The sequence below is a fragment of the Pholcus phalangioides genome, unplaced genomic scaffold (genome assembly GCF_987345545.1).
Source record: "Pholcus phalangioides strain wild (caught in Gottingen) unplaced genomic scaffold, Ppha-v1.0 ptg000009l_1, whole genome shotgun sequence".
Lineage (NCBI taxonomy): Eukaryota > Metazoa > Arthropoda > Arachnida > Araneae > Pholcidae > Pholcus > Pholcus phalangioides.
The window spans coordinates 1,672,555-1,687,662 of record NW_028301602.1 but is presented as its reverse complement, the minus strand read 5'-3'; the positions used below and the strand labels follow the sequence as shown (position 1 = coordinate 1,687,662).

Below are 15,108 nucleotides of genomic sequence, written 5' to 3'. Positions count from 1 at the left end.
CTAAACAGTCTGGGAAATTATCTTTTCCATCCATGTATCAGATGCAGAAATGAGCTGACCAAATCACAAATGGGGGGGGAGGGGGCACTTATGAACTCCAATGGGTTGTGTCAACACAAGCTTTATAGTAGACTAAAGCTGGTATTTTGAAGCTGAGCCTTTAATCAGTTCGTATTTTTTTATAGCATTCTTTGGTGTTTTAAAAAACTATACTTAAATTTTGAGTAGAAGCAGGAACGAATCAAATGATTTACCATAGAAACCTATGGGAAATCGTATTTTGGCTAACGAACATGATTCCAGAACGAATCATCTTCATTAGCCGAGGTATCACTGAAATATTAAAATACAATACATCATTAAATTTGATTGTCAGTATCACTGCAATAAAAAATCTAAAAAATTACCAATTATTTTATTTTCAATTCTAATAATTGTGATGAATTTTAAGAAAATTTATATTCAGCTCTTGAATATTTGGTCAAAACATCAGCAGAATATTCAGTATTCGGCCAAATCACTATTAATCTCAAGTGTTAAGCAGTGTACCCTCATAATTTGAGAGCTCAAAGTTGGGCTATTAATATATCATGGCTGGCACAGCTGTGGATTGCTTCAAAATCTTTTACTTTTACATGAAATGCCTCAGACATGGAAAACTGTTGTGATATGGAGTGCAATTTGCATATGTAGGATGTCAATTTAACTTGGCCATTCTGATTCTAATATTGGAAAGCACCTAATTTACATCCTCTGGGATTACCCAAAGGAGAGAGTTCTTGCCAATAATTACTGGATGATTCACAAAGACTCCCATTAGTATATGTGCTAATCCATGCTGATGTTCAAACATGCATGGAAGTTTTTCTGCACTAGCTTCAACAGTGGAATGCATTCAAGCAAAAGTTAGACATTTAGATTTGTTTTTGTATCCATATTATATCAATTGTCTATGCATATATTTCCATTTCATAGCCATAGTTACTACAAGCACTAACTGCCTAGCGCAGATTTGGTATTTTATTTGAAGTTGGTAGATACAATGTACACAACTCTATAAGTGACTGATTTGGGACTCAGAATTGACACATATTTATGAAAAGTTCCATTCTATGTCTTCATAAAACAAGTAAAGCACAATGCGTATCATTCAAATATATAATTATAGATAAAAATTCATTATCACTATTTACATTGGCTCAATAATATTTTCTGAATATTATCAATCAAAAAAAATTGAAATTATAGTAATTAATTATGTAAAAGAAGACAGAGCCTTACTTTTGAAATAAGTTCATCGTGATTTGCCAGATGAGCTCTACAATGTATACAACTATATGTGCGATGGCAGTTTGGCAAGTAAGCCTGGAAAGTTTTCACCATTGCTAATGCTACAACAGTCCTTTTCTTAAACCTCTTGAATAAATCCAGCCTTTTTCCTTGGATTTAAAGCATGTGTGAGTTTTTTAAACGTGTACCAGGAATTACCTGGTACATTCGGCAAGTTATTACGATTTCACTGAACCGCACACTATCTTCATAATTAGCATCTCTAACTGCAAATCAACGAGAATAATAAAATTAGTTCGAATATTTGAAAAACACAAACACAAATATAACAAGAGAGACACAAAGAAAATATACTATTCATGTTTTTTTCAAAATTAGTAACAAATTTAATATTCTGTATTTGTGATGACAGTTTGACTTGAAATTTTTCTCATGTTTTTGAAAGGGACATTTTCTTAACCAGTTATTTGGAAATGTCTATTGCAGGGATCAGTAAAACCCAGGCAAGCACAAACTTGGCATTGGTAACCAAAGCTTTCTATGAGAAAACTTTACTGAATTTTGAATTTTTTCTCTCTCTCCGACTGGGATAAAAATTTCAGCTTTTTCCTTGAAAAAAAAAATTGCTTGAATCGTGACAAATTTGGCTGGTGCCTAAAATTTTTTTAAGGCGTGCCTAGCTATGGTCTATAGCATGGTTGGCAGGTTTTTGATGCGTGGTAGTTTTTGACAGTTTGAACTGTCATGCCACAAACCCCAAACATTGCTCTTCAATATAAAAATTTACATTGAAATATGCATGTTAATTGCTTGTGATGTTGTAATGTTTAAAGTGACCATTATTATACAAGGAATAAATACTTAATTATGATTGTAAAATAATTTTCTACTCTCTACAGAATTATTTTGGACAATAGGTTATATTTTTTTTTTCTTTGTAAAATATACAATCTGAATATAGCACAGCATAAAAGCTGAAGTAAAAAACCTTCCAAAATTTCTCTAACTGCATATATATATTATATATATCTATATGTGTGTGCAGATATAAACATCTACTGTACTTTTTTATAATAGATAGGTATTCAAAAAGTTCTTTTACATCATCATTCTGATTTCTGTTATTAAACATATAACTAGATCACCAGTACTTTAAACAATATCCTTATTATGCATATCATTAGAATATATCTAGCAATTAAAATACTAAATTGTAGGATTAAAACATCATTTAATTTGGCTATGCCGATTGTATATGATACTTAAGAAACTCTTATAACTTATTCTTAGTGCAAAAGTAAGAATGGCTAAGTTTGACTTTGATATGGTATACTAACTGAGGTATATAACCTATATTTACTGGCATTTATAATGCAGTGGGTTTTCCAATTGAAACTGTATCTAAACGTGCAAAACAATTCTTTGTGTATATCAAGTCTTGCCAGCTCGGCTTTGACTGAAAATACTCTTTAAAACTCTGGATTTATATAGCCTAAGCTAAGAAATTTTTAGTTCAGAATAAATGAGTGCAATTAGTATATTAACAGATGCTACAAAATAATTTTTAGTATAGAATAAATTTTGAGCAGATCTGAAAACTTAAAATATCAAAATAATATATTTTACACTCAATAATTACAATTCAAAATATAAAACACTAATCTACATAAAAGTATGTGTTTTGTTATTTAACATATCTATCAGGTTATAAAAAAACTATTTCACAACATTGACAATGAGATTTTGACTGTTTTAATAAAGTGTTAGTTTCTGGAATCTAAACCCTAACCCTGATCTCCTATCATATATTTTGAGTAAACAGCTCTATTTCACTTAGCAAATTGAACACATGTAATGAGTAGTTTAGAAAAATTATACTGTATATACAAGATATACAGAAGACTGGATGTTGTGAAGATATTTATTATTTGAGATGTTAATTTTTTAAGGAAGGAAAAAACTCATCTCTGCCTCTACCGGGAGTCGAACCCGGGTCCCTCGATTGCCGGACGAGTGCTCTGACCACTAAGCTACAGAGGAGATAGAGATTTCCCTTCGCTAGAGCGTATATATGCTGAACGGAACCGTGCAATGGACGGTGAAACCGATCAGCTAATAGCTCATGGACGACGAGCCACCGGAGGACTATATATATGACATGAATGTCGCTCTCCACTTGTTAATACAAGATATACAGAAGACTGGATGTTGTGAAGATATACACGCTCTAGTGAAGGGAAATCTCTATCTCCTCTGTAGCTTAGTGGTCAGAGCACTCGTCCGGCAATCGAGGGACCCGGGTTCGACTCCCGGTAGAGGCAGAGATGAGTTTTTTCCTTAATTAAAAAATTAACATCTCAAATAATAAATATCTTCACAACATTCAGTCTTCTGTATATCTTGTATTAACAAGTGGAGAGCGACATTCATGTCATATATACTGTATATGTTCTAGACTCTTTTTATGTTGAAAAATTCAAACTTTCACGAATTATAATTGATATTTAGTTTTAATTATGGTAATAAATCAATGTTTAAAAACAAAAAATTGTAATAGACTATGCAGGAAATTAAGTTATTCATCATGTTATATGCCCATTGTGTTCAAAACATTATCCAAAAGCATACAGGATTTTGACAGTTTAAACCAGTTTTTGATGCTTGCTATGTCAAAAACCAGTTTTAGAAAAACCAGGGTTGTTTGGTTTTAACCAAGTTGTTTTTTTTTCAAAAACACACATAAATGTGGCCTATAATTATAGTTTTTACCCTGAAAAATATCATATTGGTTCATTATTAGCCAAATGATTCTTCCCACATTTTCTATTCTTGGGGTACATTCTGATGATATATCTTTATATAGGGTGATTATAATTAAAGTTCTGATTCCAAAACATGAATAAAAACTGCTGGTCAGGATGGCTTGAAAATTTGCATGGGTTCATTGCATGAAGCAATGGAATTTTCTTTGGTGAAAGAAAAAAAAACTTTAAATGTACAAGCACATGACGCTGCACTTGGACAGCGATATAATCCATTTTGCGCAACCATATCATTTTGATACTTCCAACAGCATCAGTGTGTGAATAGCAGGGCTGGACAAATCCCAGATGCCGGGGTGACTAGAAAATTAGTTTTAGCACCTAAAATTTTATATGCATCATTGCTAGAATAAAGTGTAAGTATGAGGCAATTTATTTTTATTTTGTAATAACGTGTCTTCCAACATGAGAATGGGTCACAAAGTCCCGGAAAAATTTAAAAAAAGAAACAACATTACTCAGGACTGTTTTTCTTGGGGAAAACATGCTTCACTCTTCACAAACTTTTTTTCGATTTGTCCAGGCCTGGTAGATGGCACAACTTTTATCAATATACACATCGCAACACCAGCTGCTGAAGAACCATTTTGACAATAACAAGATTATTTAACACCTGGCTGGCATGTTCACCTGATAGGTGAACGTATAACCCTTGTAATTTTTGGCTTTGGGGATACCCCAAAATGTTATGTGCAGTGCTTGGATCGCAAACTTTGATGAATTGAAAGCCCCTCCACACATCATTAACCCTAACATACTCTGATTCGTAGTTCAACAAGCATTTTCGTACATCCACCTTACAGCCAGAACATGATGGACAACATATTTAACATTTCTTGTATAAGTTTTAGTTGTTTTTTTAAATGACTTAATTTTGACGTTTCCATGAATTATGAAATCATGACATGCTAATTGCATTATCATTTTGCCTTGACTGGCAATCATATCCATTCTGCAAGCAAATTTCCTATGTACTGAATGAGTACAGCGTCATCTATTTTACATTTTTAAGTATTTTTTCTTCTTCACTATACAAAATTCTATTGCCTCAAGAACATTCATGCAAATTTTCAAGTCATTCTCTGACCAGTGGTTCTTATTTTAGGGTTTTGAAATCAGAACTTTAGTTATAATCACCCTGCATATTGTAAATCAGTGCTAATGAAATTGCATTAATTATGCTTCATTAAACACATTGTATTTGCCTAATTTTCATCATACTTTTTGCAAAATAGAGTCCTAATTAAGCATATTGAAAGAGTAACTAGAGTAAACATCTTTATTATACAATTAATAATATTAAGAATTCTCAAACAAAATAATTTGAGTTAAGCTATAAAATAATTAAATTGCAAAAGTTAGTTTTTATTAAAATGTAAGAAATATTTACAGATTAATTAATATGGAAATTGTGTTAATTTTTTTTTTTACATTCATAAACATTTTATTATAATTAATTATTAGAAGTTCCAATGATTTTTCAGAAATTTAGTTTTTAATGTAAATGTTATTAAAACCAAAAAACCAGTTTAAACCAAAAGAAATGGTTTTCTTACCAACCCTGTGAAACACCGAACCCTGGTCTACAGGCATCATAACTTTATATTCTGATACTAACATTACTCAGATAAGACTGCTTAAAGGATCTTTTTTCCTGTAACCTTGACCCTAATTATGTAGAAAGACATCAAAAACTGACTTAAAATGTTCGGCAGTAAAAATTTGCATCTACATAATAACGTTTTTCTACACTTTTCTTATAATTCTTCCAGATTGTTCTGCAACAGCACTGGTTGTTCAGCGACGTACATTGCATATTTCTGCTTTGGGGTTGAAAAGCCTCTTGAAACTATTTTTTTTTTGTGTCATTTAAATATGATGTTCAGTAATATCATGTTGATATACACATTGTAAAAAATTGGTAGCAAATTAAACATGTTTGAAAATGTGGGATGGGCATTTAAAACTAAATAAAACAAGGGGAATGAAACGCATCGACACACTAAAAGAATTATGTTCAGAGACCAATGACAAACTGTTCTAATCTAGAGAAAGAGACCTATAAAGAATGATCAACACTCTCTCCAAAACCATGGCACTGTGTGGATTACTTGCAGTTAACTGCACTACTAGAATTACGTAGTCATGTAATGTGACCTAAAACTTTTATAATGAATGCCATGTTCCACCATCAAACCACCAACTCATTCGGTTATTATAATTGATTGATTTAAAATATAAACTTGTTCATTTTAAGAAATGTGAACAAGTAAATTTCTTGATGCTTAACCATAATATGTTAGAATACGATAAGAAACAAAAGGAAAGAATAGGACAAATAACTAAAGCCCAGAAGTTCAAGTGAAATGCAATGGTTTTTTTTTTTGTTCTCGTATACATTTGAACTTTTTTTCCTTTTTTTAATTTGGAGGAATTCTATATTTCCAAAATTTCCTGACACTATAGGACTAAATTCAATAGAAAATATAAGGGACTAACAAACAGTATTGGCCAAGACAGCTAATGCGAGGATAAGAGAAGATATAATGCTGCGAATGCCAATGGAGAATCTCATACAATTTCCAGATTACCATGGGGATTCATTACCTTCTCCTCATTCTTAGATAGCATTTGCTTGAAGTTGAGATAAGTTTGAAAGAAAATTTCTTGTCCTTGGCTCAATTTATGTGCACAAAAATTTATTTTCTGTCCTTAGCTGGGGACTAAAAAAAAAAGATTAATGACTTGATAGACTCTCAATAACAACAAGGAGGTGGCACATACTGTCAAAAATCTATCGATTGGGAGAGAGATTTTTCTGTGGTTATGCCAATACGTGAACCTTAGGAAGAAAAGTTAGCTGTCTCCTCCAGTTATCGAACAGTCAGGCCCTCTTCCATACTGGTGTGTTGCCTACACCAGAGACACAACCTTTCTTTAAAACACACATTAATAGCATGCTAGGCTGAGAAGAGACATTGTAATCTCCCTTAACTACAGTAAAGACCGCTCCAGGTGGCGACATTTGTTAAATGGTGAGGTTAAATAAAAAAATGGATTTGTCACCAGAGTGAAGAATACCTGAAAAGGGGGAAGAAAATTTCAGTCCGGAAACTCTGGGGGAGGGGGGGGGGGTTATCAAGACTTATAAAAAATCACATTTATTAATTCATTGCATAAGGAATTTGCATTGAAATTTTTCTTGGTAATTTTTTTGTCTTGCCATTTTTTACCTCTTCTCCCTTTTCAGGTATTCTTCACTCTGGTGACAAATCCATTTTTTTATTTAACCTCACCATTTAACAAATTTCACCACAGACAGTATAGAGAGATGTTATTTTCTTAGCCCATAATACAGTAAGATTTCTCCCAGTTTTTATGCCGATGCAAACCTCAGAAAGAAAAGTTAGCACACTTGCCTGGATGCAAAAGGATCCAGGATCAATTCCTAGAGACAGCTAACTTTTCTTCCGAAGATTCATATCGACATAACCAGAAAAAAATCTGTTGTTCAATGTATTACGAGTCGAGAAAATAACAGATCTATCAACTACTTGATTACCAGGACTTGACAAATCACTGAGACTATGTTCCAAGTAAAATGCTGTAGTACATACACACTAATCAAGACCTATTGCTTCATTTTATGTACCGTATGTACTAATTGTGAACATGGAATTGAGGTGTGTCTGGTCCTTCAATATTCAAGTAGTACGTGCACTACATAAAATTAAGCAACCAGCAGATTCCGAGGAGCCAAGAATTTTCTTTAGAGTTTTCCAAGAACTAGTGACCATTAACTATGGGGATGGACATTCTCACATTAATTTTAAAACAGGAGTTTTTCAGTGCATGCAATGATAAGCTTTAGGTAACATCTGTGTAGTACAGGTGGCTCGCAGGCATCATAAAAATGTCAAATGTGGCCTATGCAGTGTCAACAGTCAAAGACATCTGTTTTATATTGTACCATGTTCCCCGTATTAGCCGACATGCTGGGAAACGTTACTTATAGTTTTCAGCATGCCAGGAAATTTGAGTTACAGATTTCTGGAAATTATTAAATTTCTGGACTTTTAGAATCGATTGAATTTTCTGATTTGAAAATTGTTTGTTCTTTGCATCATAGTATGCTTTGTTATATATATTTTTCCATGAACTACATTGGAGATACCTGAAGTGAATGTGAAATTTTTTTCAGCTATCATTAATCTTGGTTTATTGCAAATGTCCAATACTAAGCATATCAGTTGTCGTAGGTTCCATGAGCTAAATTAGTAGGCTGCTAAGTATTTTTCATTATTTGTTCAAGTTTTCTAAGTCTGAATCTAAGAGCAAAAAACTTGAGAACTGTAATCACACTGCAAAACATAATGTTCTAATGCAAAAGTGACAACATATTTTATTCAATCTCTGAAAATGCAAAAGAAAAAAGTGTGTAAAACAAAGCCTTACTGAATTTGTATTTCGCTGGTGATAATTAGGTGAGAGCGATAAATAAGTTATCAATTTTCATTATCATTATCATATTCCTGGACAAAATACATCTGCTTACAGTGAAAACCGAGTATCATTTTATTCCAATTCACATATTTATTCAGTATGTAATACACCAGTTTCTGGCATGTCATCAAACTCGAGGGACACCAGATTTCTTAATGTTGGGGTATGGTCCATTCCCAGAGGGAATAAAGAAAATTGTTATAAAATCATCAAATTTCACAGGGGGGGGGGGGGTTTAAGCAAAATCCCCCCTCTATAAAATCCTGGTTACAGCCCTACTCAAAGGACAAATCACATTCAAGTATGTCAGGACAAGGGGACATTCAACATGATGCTGTGATGTCAATAGCAGTGTCATTTTAACATCACCACAAAGTTGTTGAACAAATTGAGGATCTAGGGTCACGGTTTTCAAACTTTTTTGTTCTACCTCTAGCTTCTTCAGATCTTTTCTTATCGTACCTAACTTGAGCCAACTCATATGGTTTTATAATAGAGTAGAGCCTCAATTATCCATATGCAGATCAACCATGCTACAAAAATTTTAATTTTCCATTTGGCTCATCCCCTAAAGATATTATTGCTGGTTTTTCTTCACTGGTTACATAAGGTTGTGAAGGTGTAGGAGTGCAAACACGCACATTTCCATTTCGTAGAACAGGGTTTCTTCATTCTTTTACAGAACCCCCCCCCCCCTTTTCAGAGGTGAAGTTCCATGTCAAGGAGTTGAAATGGCAGTTCCCCCCCCTCCCCCCATAATCGGACATATTTTCAAAATATGTTTGCATTGGATGAACGAAGGTGTTGGGGAGATATGATCGAAGTGTTCAAAATTTTCAATGGGATGGATAGGATGTGGACCATGAACTTTTAATACACCGCCAATCGACTGCTTTTACAAGGGGACACCAGTATCGATTGGTGAGGGACAATGCAAGGTTATGGTGTCGCAGGGAATTTTTCTCTAATAGGGTTGTTAATAAATGGAATAGCTCACCCCCGGAGGTAGTAAATTGTAACACAATTGAATACGATTAAAAAGAAATACGATAAACATGTTGGGTAAATCGAGAAGCTATCCATACTTAGAATAAGACAACCATAAGTATTCTTTATGGGATTGTATATTTTTTTATGTGTATAAATTGTTTAAAATTTTTTTTGATTGTGTTTTTAATTGGGTTGCTGTATTTTTGAATTATATGACATCCATATTTATTATGGGCATCTGTTTCTCAGCCACCTCGTTGGACATTTTGCTTATTGTGGCGCTGTATTTGTATATTGTCCTGGGATGACCAGCATTTGAAAATTTACAGTGTTACTTGAAATGTATTTTTTCTTTTAAACTGAAGATAAAGCACAAGGATGAGGTTACCTGACCACAACTCATTGGCCAGACCAACGCTATTCCCTATTAATGTCATTCTCATTAAATTTTTTTAGAACTGTGCAGAATGGCTGACAGAAATAGGATAACTGTATTTTTCGGTTATCCGTGATCACCTTTCTAACCACTAGCTTCGATAATTAAAGTTCTATTGTATTTCTGCCCAATGAAACCCAATATATCAGTAGTGTGGCTACACAACTGTGTAAATAAGTATAATTTTTTATTAGATTTTTCAAAACAGGATTAAACAATTAGATTTCAAACAGGTAAAATACTTTTATTTTCGCATTTTATTTTTTTTTCACTCCCAGCGGTTACCATATTTTTGGTTATCTGTGATCACCTTCCACCATCATTAGCCTGGTTAATAAAGGTTCTACTGTATATCTATAGTTTCTATTGCCCCCCCCCCTTTCCATCTCACTTTATATCCTCCAAAGGGAGTGTTTTTTGTCACTTTGAAAAAAATCAGTTGAAAGTTCTGTACTTGGATAGAAATGCTTGACTACCAATCAATTAACATAGAGTTGAAAAAAATGCAAGCCCTAAAAGACTGCCTTTCCGGATAATCCGAAGCACTGAAAATTTTTGAATTTTCTTCTTGAGACCATCTTTCTCTCCCCCATTGGTTTTTTCTCCAAGAACCCAAATTCTTTTATTTTTGGATAATTTGAGTGTTTTGGTAATCTGAGGTGGCAACACCATCTAGAGCAGAAAACCTCCAAGCGAAGTTTGTAACATCACTGAAGAAGTCCATTTCACCTATAGTTATTGGATATACTGCAAAAAAAGGACAAAGATATCACATGCATTGGCCTGCTATATCCAATGGCTACAGGTAAAAATGGACTTCTTTAGTGATGTCAAAGTTACTCACTGAGGCCTTCTGCTATAGATGGTGTTGCCTTAGTCCCATCCACCTTGGATTATCAAGGCTTTACTGTATAGTGTAATCTTGATAGAACTCTGTGGACCAAGAAAAAATATCTGTGTAGAGGGATTATTGTTATATTCAGAGTATAACATTAGAGCAGGGCTTGACAAATCCCAGGCGCGAGTAACCATGGCGATTAGTCAAAAGAAACATTATTTTGGACCTGTTTTTCCCAGGTAAACATTTTTTTTTGTTTTTAAAGCACAGTATGATCTCATATTTATACATTTCTCTCAAATATAAGACAATTTTCTACACCCCCAGTCAAAGATATAGTATAATAACGCTATTCATTTAGATGCCTCTCTCATTTATGTAGTTTTTTTTTCTTGTTCCCTTGCACCGATGTATAAGTGTAAGATCACTGTATTGTTCTGGCACCTAGATTTTTTATTATGCAATTTATGAGTATAGGCATTTCCAAACCAGACTTGAAAAAATAGTTGCAGAAGGATTTATGGTTATATCATCATTGTAGTGAGGTTTCACTGCACAGTCGGCCATCAGTATTTTGAATTCAATATTTGCTGTCTCCTTCCCAGTTTTCTGGAAAATACTGTCGCAATGATAATGCTCATATCAGAACTAAAAATATAAGTAGTTTGTGTTAGATAAATGCTTGAAAAATCCTTCCCAAAGGTTTTTCTGGTGCTTCTGAAAATGCTTCTACAACACCATTGTTTAAACATTTCCACAAGTGAAAAACTTTCGAGGAAGATTCAAAATACTGAGAAAGGTTAGCTTCATTGCTGTGGTTTCCCATTATTATGAAGCCAATTAATCTACAGCCTGATATATATAAAAAAACAAGAACTTGTAATTTGATCAGCCATTGCTGTAGCTACACTTGCTCTTATAGTTCCCTGGCCCCACATATCTCTCATGTAGAAAGTATTGTTTTTCTGTGGGTGTGATAAAAAAGGATATGAAAGTTATTTACCATATAACTTGCATAAAATAACTATCATTATTAAATCTGCAAATCTACAAATATTGAAGGGGAAGAATAAGTCACTCTAAGTATTTTGTATGAACAGGGTTCACTGATATAGAGTTAAAATAAATTATAGAATAAATAAACATCAATTCAGAAACTGACAGAGGAAGGGATTAATTGAGCTGACTACTTCTGAAACCGAAGCGATACCTTATGAAGATGATCAAGATTTAAAAGACAAGTTCATTATGAGAAACACAGCGAGGGACTCGGAAGTTTAAATTTGCAATAGATTGTTTCCATGAAATACACCTATGGTATGTTTTTAACATGCATAAAATTAGTAGAAGTAGCCTTGTCATACTATACTCTTAACAAATTACCCTATTTTAACCTGTATAAGGAATTCCTTTATTTTTTGGAGTATAAAATTCGAAAAAAAAAAAAAATTCATCAAAGATATTTTTTCACACATCGAAGAAACCACTAAATGCCTCATCAATCTCATCTCATCTGAAACACCAACATCAGCCAGATCCATCAACTAGTCGATTATTGTCACCTCAGAGTCACTCTCATCATAATTTTTTTTTATATTTTTAAAAAATAATGTGATCCCCAAGCATTCTCAAGGGATCAGCACAATCCATCCAGGGAATATGGACTGCAATAAGATTAATTTTTTAATATCTGTAATAGTATCCATTTATAAGAAAACCCCCCTCCCCTTACTTTTAAGACCAAATTTTTGGCAAAAATGGGTTGTTTATACACATTAAAATGTAGTAAGTGAAACTGAGAAGAAATGGCTAACAGAGATTATATTGTTCTTTCAGAAAACTTATTAAAACAAAACTTTATGGTTTAGGTTATTGGTGGATTTTCACCCTGGAACATAACCTCTGTGAACACCGAAAGAGGACTGTACTTTAAGCCGGGTTTTCCTAGGAGCAAATTTTCTGTACAATGTGAATAACATTGCCCAGCATGACACACCATCCACTCACCAATAGGAAAAAAGGTATGACTTTTCAGAGTGTAACATGCCAGCGCATAGGTGTGATTGGCAGACTGCTTCTGGAGGAGTCAAATGTGTCATGCGCCATGTATTTTTTAGATCTTCTATTCACTTTCATTGTGTTTTTTCTTTCCATCTCCCTATTTTATTCTGCAAAAATAAGTGGATGTGCAGATGACAGAACAGATGATGCGCCACACTTGCAAAACACTAATGCATAACACGATAGTTACGCGTTTCTGCCCACACGAAATGGTTCTATTCGGTTCACATGGCGTAGAAAACCTGCTCCTAGGAAACCCCAGCTTAATCTAGCAAATAATGGTAACAGATCTCATTATCATGAGAGCACCTCCCCCCCATAACAGACGACATGTATCTCATTCAATTTCTGAATAAAAATAGACACCTGAAGGAAACATTTGTTTTTATTTTATCAGCTGGCGATTATTAACGTTATTTATAGGTAGAACACCACAACCTCCATCACAGCTAGTCCTGGAGACCACAGTTTGCCGTGTGTAGAAACAAAAATCCATATACAGTAATGATATAAATGATGGAAAAAAAAATAATTTAAATAAAAAATGCATTTATCAGACCTCTCATGGAAAAGTGCGCCTTTATCAGCTCTGTTTTGTTTACATACGGGAGACAGTTAAAAAAAAAATGCATTAAAAAGAAAAGAAACCCGAAGGTCGCCACGAAACCGAAACGCACGAAACTGAGCATGTGGAAAGGGAGGACGAGACGGGGGGCGACAGAGAGAAGACGAGCATCTCTATTGGACAAAAAAAAAACATTTCTTATACTACGAAGCCTAGGACAATGGCGGCCCGTGTCTACATCCCTGATGAGAAACAATAGGAAAAAAAAAATACAGGTAAGTATGCACATTTATTATAACAATGCTCATTTGTTTATTGTTGTTGTACGTAGTATCGAGAGTATATAGAAAAGAAGACTCACTTCATATCCAAAGTGGATCCAATCGGGACACATCTCATCCAATTTGATTATGAAATAAACAAACTAAACAAATAAACAAAACATAAAAAAAAAGTGAGTCGATGACGAAATGTTTTGGCCCTCAACGGAGGAGAGGATTAAGCCTATCCGAGTTCGTTCTTTTGAGGGCGACCACAACAACATCCACCAGTTTCTTTGTCATTATCCGTCTTCTCCACAAAGATTATAAATAATCAAATAATTAATTCGACGCACGACTTAAATCCGTTTTTATCCGATAAACACTTCTTCGACGACACAAACACTGATTCGAACAAAGATTTCTCTCAACCCTTTTTGTGTGTTGATTTCTTTGTTTAGGTTCGTCGCTCGGGAACTCTGAGCTAGAGACTTCTCTACGCGCACGGGACGCACTACACCGACCACCGAACAGCTGCTGCTGCTGCTCTTCTCGCCATAACAAACACACACACACGCGCAACAACAACAACAACAGAGAAAACGCTGCGGAGCGACTGCGCAGCTGTGGGTCGCAGTGGAGCTCCCTTTCCTCCTCCTCTGCGGCTTTGGCCAATGGGAGGGCGGCTTTTTTACCCTAGCGCCAGGACTCTCCACTGAGGCTTTCAAGGACATTGGCCTCGCAACAGCTGGATCAGGGCCAAACAAAAGACTCGAAATAATAATAATGAAAAAGCCATGTGTGACAGGTTTTTCGGGCCCTTCGCTAAAAAGGTGGACCCGAGTTGGATTTTATGCTGCCTCCCCCCCCTCTCTCTATCTTACTGGATAACGTGCATACTCTTCCTTTATTTCAATAAACTCGTTGGTCGGAGGCGACCGCGCACTCTCAGCACCCAACGTAAACAAAGGCTTGTTTGTGTTCGGCATAGCAACAATATCTTTCGAGTTCGGTTCTTCTTTGTTAAAGCCACTGTCGAGAGACTGGACGTTCCCTCCTTTCAATTTCTTTTCGTCGATTTTTCTTGGAATCGTTGCTTTTCTACGGCTCAAGAAATTATTCGAGCAAGCGACCCATATCATGTGACCGAAACATGACGAATTTGAATTCTCGTGTTTTTGCGGAAAGCAGGGTTCTATTCAGATTCGATTGTCGTGCATAATGCAGGCATGTGGGAGCATGACTGGTGTCAAAGTTATTTAATTGGTCAGTGACAGTGTCGACTTAACGGATGGGGCCCACCACAAGAGAAGGGCCTTAGAAAAGTAGTACTGGTTGAATGT

General features: G+C 34.7%; 1 protein-coding gene across 1 annotated transcript in view; it reads right to left on the bottom strand.

The window, feature by feature from the left end:
• The window catches only part of Ypel (Yippee-like), a 45,043-nt gene extending 30,683 nt beyond the window's left edge, over window positions 1-14,360 (bottom strand). Inside the window, exons 1-2 of the mRNA XM_089237020.1 lie at window positions 13,867-14,360; window positions 1,282-1,556 (exon numbers count right to left, since the gene is read on the bottom strand). Coding sequence (XP_089093146.1) covers window positions 1,282-1,383 — 102 coding nt within the window. The 5' untranslated portion in view covers window positions 1,384-1,556; window positions 13,867-14,360. The remainder of the gene's footprint in view (window positions 1-1,281; window positions 1,557-13,866) is intronic.
• Window positions 14,361-15,108: the final 748 nt, after the last annotated feature.